This window comes from Mustelus asterias, chromosome 11 (genome assembly GCF_964213995.1).
Source record: "Mustelus asterias chromosome 11, sMusAst1.hap1.1, whole genome shotgun sequence".
NCBI lineage: Eukaryota > Metazoa > Chordata > Chondrichthyes > Carcharhiniformes > Triakidae > Mustelus > Mustelus asterias.
Window position 1 is genome coordinate 34,084,451 of NC_135811.1, and position 19,196 is coordinate 34,103,646.

Below are 19,196 nucleotides of genomic sequence, written 5' to 3' on the forward strand. Positions count from 1 at the left end.
GTAAAAAGGGCAAATGGTACGTTGGCCTTCATAGCAAGAGGATTTGAGTATGGTGATGGAGATGTTTTGCTGCAATTTTATAGGATGTAGGTGAGGTCACACCTGGAGTATTGTGTGCAATTTTGGTGTCCTTATCTGAGGAAGGATGCCCTTGCTATAGAGGGAGTACAGCGAAGGTTTACCAGGCTGATTCCTGGGATGGTAGGTCTGTCATTTGAGGAGGGACTAAGTCGATTAGGATTATATTTACTGGAGTTTAGAAGAGTGAGAAGGGATCTCATAGAAACTTATAAAATTCTAACATGGTTAGACAGGGTAGATTCAGAAAGAATGTTCCCAATGGTGTGGGGTTCCAAAACTATGGGTCATAGTTTGAGGATAAGGGGTAAACCTTTTAGAACTGAGGTGAGAAGAAATTTCTTCACCCAGAGGGTGGTGAACGTGTGGAATTCACTACCACCAAATGTAGTTGAGGCCAAAACATTGTCTGATTACAAGAAGAAATTAGATATAGCTCTTGGGGCTAAAGTGTTCAAGAGATATTTAAAAAGGAGGTAGACAAAAGGTGGGTAACTATAGGCCTGTTAGCTTAACTTCTGTAGTGGGGAAGATGCTTGAATCTATCATCAAGGAAGAAATAGCGAGACATCTGGATAGAATTTGTCTCATTGGGAAGACACAGCATGGGTTCATGAAAGGCAGGTCATGTTTAACTAACTTCGTGGAATTCTTTGGAAAAAAAAAGTTTATTCATTAGTCACAAGTAGGCTTACATTAACACTGCAATGAAGTTACTGTGAAAATCCCCTAGTCGCCACACTCCAGTGCCTGTTCAGTACACCGAGGAAGAATTTAGCACGGCCAGTCCACCTAACGAGCACATTTTTCGAATTGTGGGAGGAAACTGAAGCACCCAGAGGAAACCCATGCAGACATGGGGAGAACGTGCAAACTCCCACACAGACAGTGACCCAAGCCAGGAATCGAACCCAGGTCCCTGGCGCTGAGAGGTTTGAGGACATTACGAGCATGGTGGACAACGGGGAACCGGTGGATGTGGTGTACCTGGATTTCCAAAAGGCATTCAACAAGGTGCTGCACAAAAGGCTGCTGCATAAGATAAAGGTGCACAGTGTTACAGTAATGTATTAGCATGGATAGCAGATTGGTTAACTAACAGAAAGCAAACAATGGGTATTTTTCTGGTTTGCAATCAGTGACTAGTGATGTACCTCAGGGATCAGTGTTGGGACCACAATTGTTTACAATTTACATAGATGAGTTGGAGACCAAGTGTAGTGTGTCAAAGTTCGCAGATGACACTAAGATGAGTGGTAGAGCAAAGTGTGCAGAGGACACTGAACTTCTGCAAAGGGATATAGATAGTTTAAATGAGTGGACAAGGGTCTGGCAGATGGAGTATAATGTTGATAAATATGAGGTCATCCATTTTGGTAGGATTAACAGCAAAATGGACTATTATTTAAATGGTAAAAAATTGCAGCATGCTGCTGTGCAGAGGGACCTGGGTGTCCTTGTACATGAATCGCAAAAAGTTGATTTGCAGGTACAGCAGGTAATTAAGAAGGCAAATGGAATGTTGTCCTTCATTGCTAAAGGGATGGAGTTTAAAAACAGGGAGGTTATGTTGCAGCTGTATAAGGTGCTGGTGAGGTGACACCTGGAGTACTGTGTACGGTTTTGGTCTCCTTACTTGAGAAAGGAGGTACTGGCATTGGAGGGGCTGCAGAGGAGATTCACTAGGTTGATTCTGGAATTGAGAGGGTTGGCCTATAGGAGAGACTGAGTTGACTGGGACTATACTCATTGGAATTTAGAAGAATGAGGGTGGATCTTATAGAAACAAACAAAATTGTGAAAGGAATAGATAAGACAGAAGCAGGAAAGTTGTTTCCATTGGCAGAACTAGGGGGCAAAGGCTCAAACATAAGGGGCACCAGATTTAGGACTGAGTTGAGGAGGAACTTCTTCACCCAAAGAGTTGTGAATCTGTGGAATTCCCTGCCCAGTGAAGCAGTTGAGGCTTACCTTGTTGAATGTTTTTAAGGTAAAGATAGATTTTTGAACAGTAAAGGAATTAGGGGTTATGGTGAGCGGGCGGGTAAGTGGAGCTGAGTCCATGAAAAGATCAGCCGTGATCTTATTGAATGGTGGAGCAGGCTTGAGGGGCCAAATGGCCTACTCCTGCTCCTAGTTCTTACATTCTTATGTTCTTATATGGGAGGAAGGGGGATCAGGATGTGAATTCAACGATCAGCCATGATCAAAAAGAATGGTGGAGCAGGTTCGAAGGGCTGAATGGCCTACTCCTGCTTCTAGTTTCTATGTAAAGATCTTTGGAAATTAATGTGATAAATTTAGTAACATGAAAGACTAATGTGCTTGTTTCTCTTCTCTGCAGCAAGCAAAGGTATAACAATGGTCGAACAAGAATTGTGGAAGAAAAGCTTTTCTTACTTTGAAAAGGGTATTCAAGACTTTGAGACTATAGATGATGAAACTAATGCTGCTTTACTACTTTGCAACACTGGGAGATTGATGAGACTTTGTGCTCAGGCACACGCTCCAACTGGAAGTGATTTGAAAAGGGGAGAATTTTCACTGGAGGAAGCCATGTATTATAACAAGGCGTGTATTCTATGCTTTACTTTTCTACCTATATCTGTGACTGTTCTTTCAAAGTCATTAATTATATTTTTAAAATTATTCAGTCATTGATGTCAGTTGAAGGCATGTATGAACAAGTATAATCTTAATGTAGCAGGCCGCATTCAATTATAGTTGTAGTTGAGCTATGACGCATGCATGTAAAATTCTGATCCATATCTGGAATGTTGTAATTATATATTCAGTATTGCAAGTTGTCCTGCCACACAGCTCCAGATAACCACCTCACATGCTGGGACAAATGCATTGAAGTACACCGCGCAATATTTTTATTTCAAAAGTCTTTATTTCTTCAGAGTACAGAGCCTATCCAACATACATAACCTCATGCAGAGATTAGGTGGCTACAAAATCCCGTACACACACGCCTATTTTTATACCTTCGTTGGAGATCAGAAACTAAATCGACTTGCAACCAAAATCCTGTCATCAAATCATAAAGATGTCACATATGACCTGCTACACCTCATGTTTTTGTCAATTTGGCTGTCATCAGAAAGCTATGTCTAAACAACCCTTCCAAGATGTTGTAAAATTTCCAGTCACTGAGAGGCATCTATCTATCTGCTGTCTCAGGAGATAACTCCCCTTTTTCTGTTTAACACATTCCAATCCAATATCTATACACATTTTGCTCTGCTCTATCCCACATTCTTGACTGGCTAGCATCCAACTTTCACTAGCTTCACCTACAGCTTATTTCCATTATTATTAATCCTTTACTAATCCATCTGTTTAATACAAATAATCACCTCCAACTTCTTTTACATAAATTTCTAAAGTTAAAGACTAAATATTCTTGGTTAAAATTTTTAAGTTGTGCATGCAATAATTATTAGGCAATTGAACCGGAAAGTAGAAATTTTGATTCACATGTAACAAATGAGGAAAGTATTTGTGTTATCCAGATTTAGCTCCATTTAATATTCTTAATGCCGTGGATTCTGGCGTGTAGGAATAATGGTGAGGGTTTTATCAATTTGGAAGTATCTTGGACAACAACCTCCAGTGTCAGCGCAGGCACGGTGGAAATCATGAAGTTGCTATCTGAGTTGATATAATCCTCTAGTATCATCACTAAACTAGTACCTCACCGAGTCAATCATCATTCATGTGCACAAAGGATGTTAGTTTCAGTACCTGCCCACTAGATAGCCACACTAAACATGCCCAATAAAAAAATCAGCTTTCCATTTAATTAGCAGTGAAGTTTTAAGTCTTAATTTACTTTAGAAAGCATTGGGTTCTCATTCCTTCAGACTTTCATCATCAGAGATTTTTAAACCTAATTTCTTTTTAATTGTTCATGGTACATTTTATTTTATTTTATTTCTTTACCCCTCTCTCAATCCCATCTTTCATGTACACTTTATTTTGCTCTTGTATATCATTTGGCACTGAATTAAATATTCTACCTTGCATTTTCTGATTTAGACCCAGCATGTCCCAAGTAAGGACTGTTTGATCTGTGGTTAAGGACATGTAGGTTGTTGCTTGCTTGGTTCACCCAGGTCCTAGATGCCTGTAAAGGGCATTGTCTTATTTTATTGTCAGTAGCTACAATTCGCAGTGCAAAGCTTGGAGAATCAGTGGTCAAATATAAGTGTTATGATTGGCACCATTTGTTTGCTATTGATAGCAAAATCCAGGGCAATCTATTTTTGATTTGCTTTCTTTCAACATGTTTCTCATCTCTCTGAACAGCAGAGCATCAGGATAGAGTAGTCCAAATCTTAGACTGCTACACAGTGTTAATCTCATAGAATCATAGAAACCCCACAGTGCAGAAGGAGGCCATTCGGCCCATCGAGTCTGCACCGACCACAATCCCACCCAGGCCCCACCCCCACACATCCACCCGCTAATCTCTCTAACCTACGCATCCCAGGACTCTAAGGGGCAATTTTTTTTAACCTGGCCAATCAACCTAATCCGCACATCTTTGGACTGTGGGAGGAGTTCATAGAAGTGTGTTTTGGAAATGAAATACAGTTAATGCTGCATTTTATTTCTCTCTGAGGTGAAGATCTTCCTTTAAAGGCCTAATGAAAGCAATGGAGTTGAGTTTCAATAAACATTTATGGTCCTCAACTCTGAAAACCTCTGAAGCATCACCGGTTTCATGTTTGAAATCTAGCTGATTTCTAGAAGATACTGCAAAGCATTTTGTGTACACTTTTATTGTGAAAGCACATTTTTCTAATTTGTTCTTGAGTGTTATTTAACACCAGCAAGGAGATATATATTTATATATATATTGCCCATCCCCAGTTGCTCTGAGATGGACAATAAATATGACTTTCTTGGCATCATCCACATCCCAGGAACGTTGAGGTTTACATTTGTTCCACATTTACTTACCCTTTTATGCTAATCTTTTCTTCAGGTTTGAGCTAGGTTATGGCTATTGAAGACCTAGGTTATGGCTATTGAAGACCTAGGTGCTTTCTAATACCAAGGTAGAAAGCGGTGAGTGGACACAAGACTAAGCCTGAGTGGGATGTAGATTAAGTGAGGAGTTGGGAATTTGGTTCAGGTGGAAAATTCAGTGCAGAGGGGCAAAAAGGTGCTCCTTTTTTCTATTTATATCAGCCTCCACTGGTTGATGAGCTTGTTTGCTTGTCTCCAAGCTAGGTGAGTGCACCTTCCTATTTATCTGTGTAAATTATTAACTAATTGATGAATTGGATAGAAATGGCAGTGCTGATGTACTGTGACTGCAGCATGTAAGAATCTGTAGACTGCACTGCAATCCCAAACAACCACATCTGCAGTAAGTGCCTTGGGCTACTTCGGCTCTGAGTTGCTGAACCAGTCTGAATTTTGGACATTGCGGGGCATCAAGAAGGGGGAGAGTTATCTGGACACTTTGCTCCAGGAAGCAATCACTCCCCTTAGGATAGGCAGAACAGAGTTGGTCAGGGACAGGAGAGTGTGGCTGAGAATCAGGCAGGTAAGTAAGGGGGACCAGTATGTAGCGATGGAGAAACCTCAGCCCCTGACTTTGTCCTGCAGATACATGGTGCTTGCTACCTGTGTAGATGGGGAGAAGGACTGCAAAGGGGATAAGTGGACTCATATGTAAAGGATATTTATAACCTGGTAGGTATTGCAGAGACATACCTAAAAGGTGACCAAGATTGGGACCTATAAGGTTTTTGACATATCGGACATAGGTTCAAAATTGCCACCAATGTGCAAAAAATGGGCACACAGCAACTGATTGCTGGTGCAAAGATGCAAAATGCAGGAATTGTGGCTAAAAAGGGGTGGATCGAGCGTGGGTGTTGGAGAAGGAAGCAACAAGTTCCAAGCAAGAATTATAAACAACAAAAACCAAGTGTATCAAATGGAAAACTGAATAGAGGGAGAAGGATCCACAGGATACAAAAAGGACTCCAAAAAAGACCAGAGTCACAGTTGGATGACGAGCTGTCATTGGTGCAACAAACCGATACTAGGTTACTCCTTTACTGGACAGACAACCAGTGAAAATGGCGGTGTACGCCAAAGCTGCAGTTTCGTTGGCACCAGAAACAGTTTACCAAGTGAAACTACGACATATCGCCTTAAAACCCTCAAAGATAATACTAAAAACCTATACTGGGGAAGTGGTTCAGTTGAGGGGCCTTATGTAAATATGCAGTAAAAAGACAGACTGCAGACTTGTCCTTGCACGCCCTTATGGGGAAACCTTCTGGAGAAAATCAAGCTTAATTAGGCCACGGTGAATCTCATATCGGAGTCCAAAGCAGGTCTACTGAAGATTTTAAAGAAAAATGCTATTGTCTTTACTAGAGAGTTGGGAAGCAGGAAAGAGATCTCCGTCAAGCTAGAGATTAAGGACAAAAGCCAAGCAAGATGCTTCAAGGCCATGTCAGTGCTGCACGCCATCAGACCTAAGGGCGAGGCAGAATTAGAGAACCTGGTTAAGATGGGCTCCTCGAACCCGTTTACGCAAGTGATTGGCCACGCCGATAGTAACCATGTTGAAGATAGTTTGGTATGCATATGTGTCAATTTTAAAGTCACTATCAATCTGGTACTGTGTGCACCTTAAAACATAAATCAACTTTGTTAACTTTTGGACTTATTGAATTATTATGGAAGGTTTGTCCCTAGTCTAGCAACTATTCTCGAGCCTTTGCACAACTTATTGCATCAAAACAGGAAATGGAAATTGGTGGATCAGTGCAAGACGGTCTTCATTCAAGTTAAGGTCGTGAATAAAGCTCAGTCCATCACTCAAACCAACCTCCCGTCCGTTGACACGGTCCACACTTCCCGCTGCCTCGGAAAAGCAGCCAGCATAATCAAGGACCCCACGCACCCTGGACTCTGTTCCACCTTCTTCCATCGGAGAAAAAGATACAAAAGTCTGAGATCATGTACCATCCAACTCAAAAACAGCCTCTTCCCTGCTGCCATCAGACTTTGATTATGCTGGCTGCTTTTTCGAGGCAGCGGGAAGTATAGACAGTGTCAATGGATGGGAGGCTGGTTTGAGTGATGGACTGGGCTTCATTCACGACCTTAACTTGTATGAAGACCATCTTGCACTGATCCACCAATTTACATTTCCTGTTCTGATGCAATAAGTTGTGCAAAGGCTCGAGACTTTTGAATGGACCTACCTCGTATTAAGTTGATCTTTGTCTACACCCTAGCTACGACTGTAACACTACATTCTGCACTCTCTTGTTTCCTTCTCTATATACGGTATGCTTTGTCTGTATAGCACGCAAGAAACAATACTTTTAATTGTATATTAGTACATGTGACAAGTGTAACCATATCAAGGATGTATTATTAAAGCTGGAAGTACTGACGCACTTTGATCCGAAGTTACCCTTGCAACTGGCTTGCGATGCATCACTTATGGGGTGGGAGAAGTCATTTCTCACATAATGCCCAATGGTGAAGAGAAGCCAATAGCATTTGCACCAAGATCCTTGAAAAAGCAGAAATGAACTATGCACAGATAGAGAAGGAAGCTTTACTTTTGGTACCCAACGTTTTTACCAATACCTACATGGAAGGAAATCTACTTTACTAATGGATTATCCACCACTGAACAACAATACTCCAGCTTTATGCTGGTAATCCATCATTAGAAACGAGCTAGATGAGGAGATGGGCTTTGTTGTTGTTAGGACATACATTCATGATAAAATATCATCAATCAAATCACGGGAATGCTGATGGACTCTCCAGATTATCTTTACCTAATGGGTTGTCAATGAATAGCTTGAGTGGCAATATTTTCCATTTCAAAGAAGTCAATAATACTCCTGTAACCGCAGGGCAAGTTGAGAATTATACCAGAAATGATCCACTACTGTGGGAAGCTATGGACATGGTATTTTTTGGCAAGACTGCAGGAACGAATGTTATGTTATCTGAAGTCTCAAACTATCTGTATAGGCTGGTTGTCTTCTCTGGGAACGAGGGTCATCATTCCACCATTGCTAAGGAAACGTGGCCTAAACCAACCTCATGAAAGTAATTGTGGAATCATAAGAATGAGGGAGATAGAAACTATTTTTGGTGGCCAGCGCTCCATAGCAGAATCAAGGAGAAGGTGGGTATGTGTTTGGCTTGTGCAAAAGTTTGAAACCTGCCGTCACTGGCACCATAACACCCATGGGAATGGCCAGAAGGGCCATGGTAACGAGTTCATATTAAATGCATAAAGCTAGTTTGTTATTTGATTTGAGCATGTGGGATGGGATGTTCAGACATTCTTCTGTTTGCAACATTTGTAAGATTCTTCTAAATTAATAAAATACTTCATATTCATGCAACTGTCGTAGCAAGCACTTTTAACACTTAAACTCCATTTCTCCTGATACAAATTGATTCTATAGGATTAGAGGGATATGGGCCTGTTTCCGTGCTGTATTGCTCTGTGACTCTTAAGTTAGCATTTAAGCAGTTTCAGGAATTGCAGAGTTTGTGAGCTTAGGACTTACCTAAAAAGTCTTTATTTTACATATAGGCTGTGGATTATTATCTAAAGGCAATGAGATCACTTACCGAATGGGAGAAACATCCAGCTGTTTGGGATTCTGTGAAATGGGAGCTATCAACAACTTATTTTACTATGGCAACATTGGAGCAGGATTATGCTCCATTATCAAGAAAAGCTCAGGAACAGGTATTGCATAAGATTCATTCTGTTTTGTATTCCGTTCGCATGAAGGTAAATGATGCATTTTCCACATTTTGGAAGGTGTGATTAGTTTATCAAAGGATTTCCACCAGGGGCTACTGTATAGGAGTAAGAATCTTTGCTGAATTGCCTCCCGCAGCCTATTTCAGAAAATTGAGCCCAATTTTATATCATTACTGCAAGTTGGTGGAGATTGAGAAAGTTAGCACCTGTGGGAAGGACATAATTAGAGACCATCAATACAATAAGTCACCAAGAAATCCAACGGGGAATTCCGAAGAAATGTCTTCATTGAGTGGTGCGAATATGAAGCTCACTACCACAGGGAGTGATTGAAACCAATAGCATAGATGCATTTAACGGGAAGTGAGACAAGCTGAGTGGAGCATAAACACTTACATGAGCATATTACAAGTACAACCAAATGTAACCTGCTGAGAAGCGGAGGAACATTTTTCAACACCAAACCCTATTGTCATTGTTTCAAAAGCCATTTAAAATAGTGTATTAGTAAAAGACAAATGCCACTTCCTTTTAATACAAGGAATCATGATTTTATTTGATACGTCAGAAGTTCCACATAGCTTCTGTTTTTCCAGTTTGATTTTGCCTATGCTGGCATGTATTCAGTAAACTATTTACTTGCCACTTTGAGGTTAAATTATATCTTGTTAAATAATACCAAGTAATTGTATTATCATTTTTCAGATTGAGAGAGAAGTTGCTGATTCTATGATGAAATCGCTTAAATACTGTGATATACATACAGAATCTGCAAGACAGCCCTTATGTCAGTATCGGGCTGCAACAATTCATCATAGACTTGCCTCCATGTATCATAATTCTCTTAGAAACCAGGTAATCTGAAACTTTGATACTTGCATTGATTTAAAGCCGTACACCTGACATAAACAACAGTAAATTTGGGTTGCAACCTGTCAAAGCCATTTTATCTCCTGAAATATCATAGTATTTTATAAATTTATGTTTAGAAAAGACAAAATAATTGGAAGATACTCCTCTTAAAAGTCACTTTGAAAATTAAGATTTTTAAATTTTTGTAATTTATGTTCATATCTCTGACAGTTTTAATACAGAGGATATGATTTGTCTATTGCACCAATTAAATATGCAAAAGTAAAATAACTTGCATCAATTGAATCAATCTTATACTATACCTGCATGATTGAATTTTTTTGAAGGGGAAATTTTCAGGGAGATCTGTGTAGCTGACTGGAAAAATATGAAGCATTACAATCTTTGTATTGGGTTTTTCTTTTCCTTTTAGTGTATTTTATATTTGTACAATTCATACGTATTTTTATATTATATTTATGTGCATGTATTTACTATGTTGTGTTCTCCAGAAAAACCATTGCAATGTAATAATCTTTATTTGGGATTGCTCAAGATTAAAAGACTCCCTGTCATCCTAGAATCTCTATGAAATATGGAATTTGTATCATATTGTATATTTTGCATTTCTTAATGCTAGTGGGAATCAAAAGCGGTTTCACAAAAGTGGCATAATAATGTTCTCAAATCATCTAAAAAAAAGGCACTGCAAAATAATCCCGGTGAGGCATGATATTTTATCCCAAATTTGTTCATCCATCCATAACTATCCTAATGTCCCTCCATTGCAGAAACTATTGGGCTTGTTAATGGCCCTTGGTTTTAGGGAATCCATTCTATTTGCGAAGGAAATCTTGAATCCTAAATGTACTTTTTACTCATTTGAATCTTTGGTCTCTTATCCCACTCAGTATTTTTCAAATTGACTTTTACATATTGTTTAGTATCTTGTATATTTAAGATCAACACTCCTGCTTGGTGCTTTTTGAAACTGAATAATTCAAGTTTTTCTGGTCTTTCTTCACAACTCGTTTCTTAACACGAGCCTTTGTGTTTGTTGGTGACCACAACTGAGACCATTCTTACAATGTGGTCCATATAGAGTACTATATAATTTGAGCATAATTTCCTCTCCTATTGTCGTCTGACTTTTATTCTGTTGTTTGGACTACGTGGTTATACAGTCCAAACAACAGGCTTTGCTATGCATTAGTTGAATATACTGAATTTTAGCTTTGACTGAGTGATCACACTCACCTTAGGAGTCAGAAGATTGTGGGTTGAAACCCCACATTAGAAACTCAAGGATATAATCTCAAATGGCACTTTGATGTAATACCTAAAGAGTGCTACACACTTGAAGGTGCTTTCTTTCAGATGACACAAAACAGAAGTTCTATTCACCTCAGGTGGAAGTGCAGGGTCCCATGATATTGATCGAACAATAGTGGGGGAGTTCTCCTGGTGCCCTACCAACATGTATCCCTCAACCAATATCACATTCAACAGATTATCTGGTCATATCTCCAGCTGGACCCCTCAATCATTTTAAGATTAAAGTACCTCCATTTTTCTCCTGTGAACTTCTGCCACCTATTGTTGTCCTCTCGATGATTTGAAAGTCTGTGCAGCTTCTGGCCTGCTCTTTGAGCCAAATCTGAGCTTGAACATGCCCCATAACAAGTTGGCTATTCTATCTCTGCCACTGGTTATCTAATTTCTGTTTGTCTGCAAATTGGATGCCCCATCCCTATACAGCATAACAGTGATTACACTTCATGGTAATTCATGGTTCTGAAAACTCTTGTATTAAAACTTGAGCCTGTTTCACTTTGCTGAAATTAACGTTCTAGTTTTGTCAATTAAAAGCCAAACAGCAAGCTCTAGTCAACTGGATTAGATTATTTAATCTAATCTGCCTAAATGCTAACATGGACAATTTAATCCAAAAAACTATCTTCATAAATAATGGGTGAAGGAGCCTGGCAAAAACCATTTTGTTGATTTAGTTAACACATCCTTACAAAGGTGAGAATAATGTTTTGATTAACTGGTAAAAGATATGCAGTTTCTTTCATTTAAATACAGGTTGGTGATGACCATTTTCGTAAGCAACACCGTAGTTTGGCTGATCTCCATTACAACAAGGCTGTGAAATTGTTTCTGTTGCTGAAAGATGCACCTTGCGAGCTGCTGAGAGTTCAGTTAGAACGGGTTGCGTTTTCAGAGTTTCAGATGGCAAGTAAGTAAATATATAAGGTTCAGAAATGAACTGGCCTTTTAACAAATAAGAAATTGTCTAAGTGGTGGATGCAATGCCTAACATAAAGATTTTTAAAAGAACTGGAGTAATAATGGAGAACAATTGAAAAATTTAAAATCAGGATGTTGCTGGACCAGGAAGTAATGTAGATCAGAGATTACAGTTGATGGGTGAATGTGCCTCGGGACAAGTTAATACACAGCCAACAAAGTTCGAATGGCCTTAAGTTCACAGAGTGTAGAATGGCAGAGATTAGCCAGAAGTGTACTGCAATAAGCTTAAAGGTAATAAAGTATCAAATAAGGGTTTCAGTAGCAGATGAGCTGAGTTGCCTCAATACAGGTGATATTACAGAGGTGGAAATTGTTAAAAGTGTAGTCCGAAGATCATCTCGGGCTCTGATGTGACACCAAGGTTGAACAGACTGGTTTTGTTTCAGACTGTTACCTAGGAGAGGGATAGAGTCGGTTGTTATAGAATTAAGATTGTATTGTGGATTGAAAACAATGGCTGGAATTTTCTGGCCCCGACACGGTGAGGCTGGGATAGAAAATGTGGGGAGCCAGCCAAATGTCTGCTAACTTCGGTGGGACCCAATGGATTCAGTCTTCCCAGTACTTTATTGGAGGAAATTTCTGCTCCTCCAAAACTGGATGTTCGAAAAGTATTTTGATAATTTAACAACATTGGAGGAGTCTCGAGAGGTGGTGGTGATGTATGCTTTTGTATCAAGTCACTGAGAAGCAACATAGATGAAAAATAGGAGGAAGGCAAGGATGGCTCCTTTGGGAGAAAGAGGTAATGGCGCTAGGTTAGGACGATAAGTTATTGTAAGTGGGACTCTGGCCACAATTTGGTAGATAAGAACAGAACCAAGTGAGAGCAGTCTGACCCAGCTAGGTGACAATGGAGAAAATGTAGAGGAGGATGATGTGGTCAACCATGTTAAAGGTTGCAGACAGGTTGAGAAGGGATCGCACACCTTTGTCACACTGGGTATATTTGTGACTTTGAAAAGGAGTCATTTTGGTATTGGGATAGAAATCTGGTTGGAGAGATTTAAACTTGGAGTTCCAGAAAAGATGGGCGGCACGGTAGCACAGTGGTTAGCACTGCTGCTTCACAGCTCCAGGGTCCCGGGTTCGATTCCCGGCTCGGGTCACTGTCTGTGTGGAGTTTGCACATTCTCCTCGTGTCTGCGTGGGTTTCCTCCGGGTGCTCCGGTTTCCTCCCACAGTCCAAAGATGTGCGGGTTAGGTTGATTGGCCAGGTTAGAAATTGCCCCTTAGAGTCCTGGGATGTGTAGGTTAGAGGGATTAGCGGGTAAATATGTGGGGTGGGATTCTGGTCGGTGCAGACTCGATGGGCCGAATGGCCTCCTTCTGCACTGTAGGGTTTCTATGATTCTATGATGTCTTCGAGGACTTTAGAGAGGAAAGGGAGGTTGGAGATGGGGAAGTGGCTTGCAAGAGCAATGGGATCATTGTGGGTGGGAGTTCAGGAGCAGGGTTGGATCTTTGAGGATTTATTAAGGCAGAGATGATGGAGAGAGGGACAATCCATACCTGAAGATAGAGACTGTTACACTATTGGCTAACATGGGGACCAAGAAGGGAAGTAGGGTGGTCAGCATTTTAGTGAGAATAGGCTTGAGGGTGCAGGAGGTAGATGGGCAAGCTGAGTTCAAAGAGCAGGAGGGGGAGATTGGAGAGAAACGAGAGAAAGATGCAAGTTCAGAGGGGATTTTTAGAGGAAAATACAAATTAGGAGCAGGCCATTCGGCCCCTCGCTCCTGCTCTGCCATTCATTAAGATTATGGCAGATCTGATTGTAACTTCAACATGACATTCCAATCTACCCCGATAACCTTTCACCCCCTTGCTTATCAAGAATCTATCTACCTTTGCCTTAAAAATGTTCAAAGCCACTGTGTTGGATTAGTGGAATGAAGAGACATTGAGGGTGCTGATGGTTCTGATCTTAATGACAAAGAAGTCCATGAGCTTCTTGCACTTATTGTTGTGGGTGAGGATGTAGGAAACAGGAGAGGGATTTAAGAAGACAATTTATAGTGGAGATAAGAAGTCAGGGGTTGTCATTGCATTCCAAAATGATCCTGGAATAGTGAGCAGTTTCAACAAGCAAAAAGTAACAATTCTCTTTTAAGTAGTGACCTCCGTAACAGTTCAGCTCCCATTTTTCAGTCCAGAGTTAGAGTATCCACCCCTCTGAAAACTGAGGAAAATTACTTAGTTGGCATCTCTGACATTTGCTCACTGCTGTAGTTTTTAGTAGCCTAACCCTTTACTATTGGGCCTGTAGAAAGCCTCCCCTGCTCTAAGTTAGCCTTTCCAGGCACCATTTAAACTGGGCAAAACCTGGCTATAATTTGCTTTCTGTTCCTATTTGAATATGCTATACCTTGACTTTTTTCTGTTCTTACAATTTTATTGTGGTAACTACTTTTCAAAGCGCTAGGTCAGCTATCTGTTGCGCATCACTATACATCCCAAAAATCTTATACTATTTGTTTCCCAACTTTGTGGCTGCAAACACAGCACCCTAATTAAAGGCATCCTCTTTGTAACTCCAGACACAATTCTAGTACTTCCACTACCCACTACAGACTGAAAGAGTGCCTGTTAATACTAATAGAGATCAACATAATGAAGTATTAATGTTTGTGTCTAAACTGTGGTGATTATCATGATTGAACTATCGTTGTTATGAATATTGGTGAATTCTGTCTCTGTTAACACAACTTCAACCTTAGAGGTAGCAAGAGAGCAACAAATATCCTAGGGCAAGCTTGTGCAAATTGTTTGAACAGGTGGAATTTAAGTTACAACACTAGAATTATATAAGAACATTGACAGAAGGAAAACCAAGAGGAATATAATAACCAACAAATTAAACAAATGTGAAAAGTTGATTCAAGTAATGATAAGCTGTAAAAGTGAAAATGAGGAACAATTTGGACATGCTATATCTTGACTCTAAATCACAGATCTACTTGGGGATTTTAATTTCAGTGGGGAGCCCATAGGAAACATTATACAGTTTGCATATTTGGTTTGGATGTTCTTTTGCTTTTGTTTTAACATAGAAACATAGAAAAACTACAGCACAAACAGGCCCTTCGGCCCACAAGTTGTGCCGAACACATCCCTACTTTCTAGACCTACCTATAACCCTCCATCCTATTAAGCTCCATGTACTCATCCAGGAGTCTCTTAAAAGACCCTATTGAGTTTGTCTCCACCACCACTGATGGCAGCCGATTCCGCTTGCCCACCACCCTCTGTGTGAAAAACTTACCCCTAACATCTCCCCTGTACCTACCCCCCAGCACCTTAAACCTGTGTCCTCTCGTAGCAGACATTTCCACTCTGGGAAAAAGCCTCTGAGAGTCCACCCGATCTATGCCTCTCAACATCTTATACACCTCTATTAGGTCTCCTCTCATCCTTCGTCTCTCCAAGGAGAAAAGACCGAGCTCCCTCAGCCTATCCTCATAAGGCATGCCACTCAATCCAGGCAACATCCTTGTAAATCTCCTCTGCACCCTTTCAATCTTTTCCACATCCTTCTTATAGTGAGGCGACCAGAACTGAGCACAGTACTCCAAGTGGGGTCTGACGAGGGTCTTATATAGCTGCATCATTATCCCCGGACTCCTAAACTCAATCCCTCGATTGATAAAGGCCAGCACATCATACGCCTTCTTGACCACCTCCTCCACCTGCGGGGCCGATTTTAGAGTCCTATAGACCCGGACCCCAAGGTCCTTCTGATCCTCTACCGTACTAAGAGTCTTTCCCTTTATATTATCATAGAAATCCTACAGTGCAGAAGGAGGCCATTCGGCCCATCGAGTCTGCACCGACCACAATCCCACCCAGGCCCTACCCCCACATATTTACCCGCTAATTCCTCTAACCTACGCATCTCAGGATTCTAAGGGACAATTTTTAACCTGGCCAATCAACCTAACCCGCACGTCTTTGGACTGTGGGAGGAAACCGGAGGAAACCCAGGCAGACACGAGGAGAATGTGCAAACTCCACAGAGACAGTGACCCGAGCCAGGAATCGAACCCGGGACCCTGGAGCTGTGAAGCAGCAGTGCTAACCACTGTGCTACCGTGCCACCTTATTGTACTCCTTCATCCCATTTGTCCTACCAAAATGGACCACGACGCATTTATCTGGGTTGAAGTCCATCTGCCACTTCTCCGCCCAGTCTTGCATCCTATCTATGTCCCTCTGTAACTTCTGACATCCCTCCAGACTATCCACAACCCCACCAACCTTCGTGTCGTCGGCAAACTTACCAACCCATCCCTCCGCTTCCTCATCCAGGTCATTTATGAAAATGACAAACAGCAAGGGTCCCAGAACAGATCCCTGGGGCACACCACTGGTGACCGACCTCCATTTAGAAAAAGACCCATCTATACCCACTCTCTGCCTCCTTTGGGCAAGCCAGTTCTGGATCCACCGGGCAGCAGCCCCTTGGATCCCATGCCCTCTCACTTTTTCTAGAAGCCTTGCATGGGGGACCTTATCGAACGCCTTGCTAAAATCCATATAAACCACATCTACCGCCTTCCCTTCGTCAATGTGTTTAGTCGCATTTTCGAAGAACTCCACCAGGTTCGTAAGGCACGATCTGCCCTTGACAAAGCCATGCTGAGTATTCTTGAGCATACTAAACCTCTCTAAATGCTCATATATCCTGTCCCTCAGGATCTTCTCCATCAGTTTACCAACCACTGAGGTTAGACTTACCGGTCGGTAATTACCTGGGCTATTCCTATTCCCCTTCTTGAAAATAGGAACCACATCCGCAATCCTCCGGCACCTCTCCCATCTCCATTGACGACGCAAAGATCACCGCCAGGTAATAAGGATATAAGGATTTTCTTAAACCCCTCCCATGATTTTGGAGATTTTTTTTGCTTTGACACAACCACCCAAGAGATGCTGTTGGGGATTGAACGTGTCAAATTTTGGCATCAGGTATTGGTGTCAATCTCTCTCTGTCCCCATAATATTTACACCCCAATCAGGTGATCTAACTTTATGATTGTGCGCCCTTGTTCTGGATTCCCATATCAGAAGAAATAACTTCTCTGTATCTGTCTTGGTGAATCCTTTTACCACTGTAAACACCTAAATTAGATCACCCCCCAGTCATTAAAATGTGAGTATTAATTAATATTCACTAACATGTGAAGGAATCCAAACCATTTATGTAACCTGCTCATATAATTTTACCCTTGAAACCCTGTCATAATTTTAATGTCTCTCTATTTCACCTCATCCAAAGCAAGTAAATGTTTTCTGAAGCTATGGTACAAAAACTGAATGTCTGTTCCAGAGGGGGTAGCCAAAGCCTCTGTACTGAGAATACTTTTACTTTTATTATTCATAAAATTACTTTTATTATTCATCATAAAAATCACAGGGTAGAGTTTCACTTGGCGTGTAATCAATGATGATTTCAGCGCACATTGCACCAGTTTTGAAAAGTATTTTTCCTCCTGTATTTCTGCTCAAATTCATTGCATGTTTTCCATGAAACAGCATTTAAATGCAATTTTTAGAAAATTAAAAGCTTGCTTTAAAAAATATTCCTTGATATATTTGAGTGCAGTAATTTGCTAAAGTTTTATTAATACAGCTGAAAACACAAAAGAAACAAGGATTTTGATTCACAGCATCAATTCTCCATCTGAGTAACCCGATCTTAAGTTACTACTGAAAATGACAAAAAAATTACAAAGCTATTCTCTAGTTAATTTGGGGTACAGAAACAAAACCTTTCAAAATGTTCCCATTAGTACTCGGGCACTCATGAGATCCAGCTTAATTTTTGGAGCCTCCATAGGGCTTGCAAATGAGTGCCATTAGTGGAAACACCCAACTGGTGATTAATTCACCCTGGGGACAGTACATCTAACACAAATAACATCAGTGCAAATATTGCAGAAACTCCAGTTGTGCATAAATTGCACTTAAAATTCTGTGATCTTTCGCCTGTTTATACCAATATCAACAGGAATTGTGCCAAAAGGGGTTGAGGGTGGGAAACACAATTGACTGGAAGCTCTAGGCTCATTTCCTTATTATTCATTATACCCCACACAATGGGTAAGTTGTAGAAAGAGTCTTTAAAGGTTTTAGAGTCAAAGCCATTTTTCATCCCAATATTTTCAGTTCGGCTATTTTTCTCAGTCTTAGCATGCAGAATAACTTGCAGGGTGATGTTTATGTAATGTTTCCAAGGTTGCTTTCAAATAATAGGCCATTGTTAATTTTAAAATGAAAACATGTTACTTTTAAACAATACTTAAAATTTTAATTTCTCATAGAAGAAGATTGGAAAATACAAACCTGACCGGCTTGTTCAGTATTTAATTCATTTTTGTGTTGTTATATGATCCCTTTTAAAATATATCCTAGTTTAAATAAAAAGTGATATTTTTGTTCCCTTGCGTCACAGATCAGATCAGCAATGCATCAAAGCTGAAGACTCTTTCTGGTGCACTGGATATAATCATCAATTCAGAATATTCGTTTCAGCTTATCCAGAGTGAACTTTCATGTGCCCAATCACTGGTAACTGTTTTTAAACTATTTTAGTAGTGCAAGGGCAGAAAGGACCGAGTAATGCAGCAGGTAGCATATTCTTCAACTGTGACATAAATCATCTTAGACTGACAAAATGGCTAAAATTAAGGATGAAGGAGGCCTTCCTTCTGCTAACTGAAACATCACTGTATGAAATGACTTTAGCTAGTAAGGTTAGTTGACAGCACTACACTGATCACAATTGACAATATTACAGAAGAGCTACTAAAGAAAAACAGATGCAAGCAAAGCAAACATCACACTGGTGCAATCAGGATGGAGACCAATGTGAAGCTTTATTCTGCATATGTGCTTAATTTTGTACCTGACTTGGGAATTCTAAAGTGATGACATTGGGTATAAAAGTACAAGTGTTTCATTCTCTTGTCTGACAATCCTCAACATCCAACCATCACTCACCTCCCTATCCCCATAAATAAATCAGAATCTTAATTCCATTAAAATATTATCTTTTTTTACAAATTAAATTTCAGGCTTCAAATTATCAAATAATCAATTATTGTCCTGATTTCAGTTCTGAGCGTGGCATGTGAAACACACTGACCACTATTTTGGCATGTAA

At 40.4% G+C, this 19,196-nt stretch overlaps 1 protein-coding gene across 2 annotated transcripts in view; it reads left to right on the forward strand.

Annotated features, from left to right (window-relative positions):
- edrf1 (erythroid differentiation regulatory factor 1) overlaps positions 1-19,196 on the forward strand; it is a 73,229-nt gene that overhangs the window by 43,625 nt on the left and 10,408 nt on the right. For both annotated transcript variants that reach the window (XM_078223407.1, XM_078223408.1), the window contains 5 exons: positions 2,423-2,649; positions 8,687-8,845; positions 9,569-9,718; positions 11,804-11,957; positions 18,486-18,601. In XM_078223407.1, the coding sequence (XP_078079533.1) occupies positions 2,423-2,649; positions 8,687-8,845; positions 9,569-9,718; positions 11,804-11,957; positions 18,486-18,601 (806 nt within the window). The remainder of the gene's footprint in view (positions 1-2,422; positions 2,650-8,686; positions 8,846-9,568; positions 9,719-11,803; positions 11,958-18,485; positions 18,602-19,196) is intronic.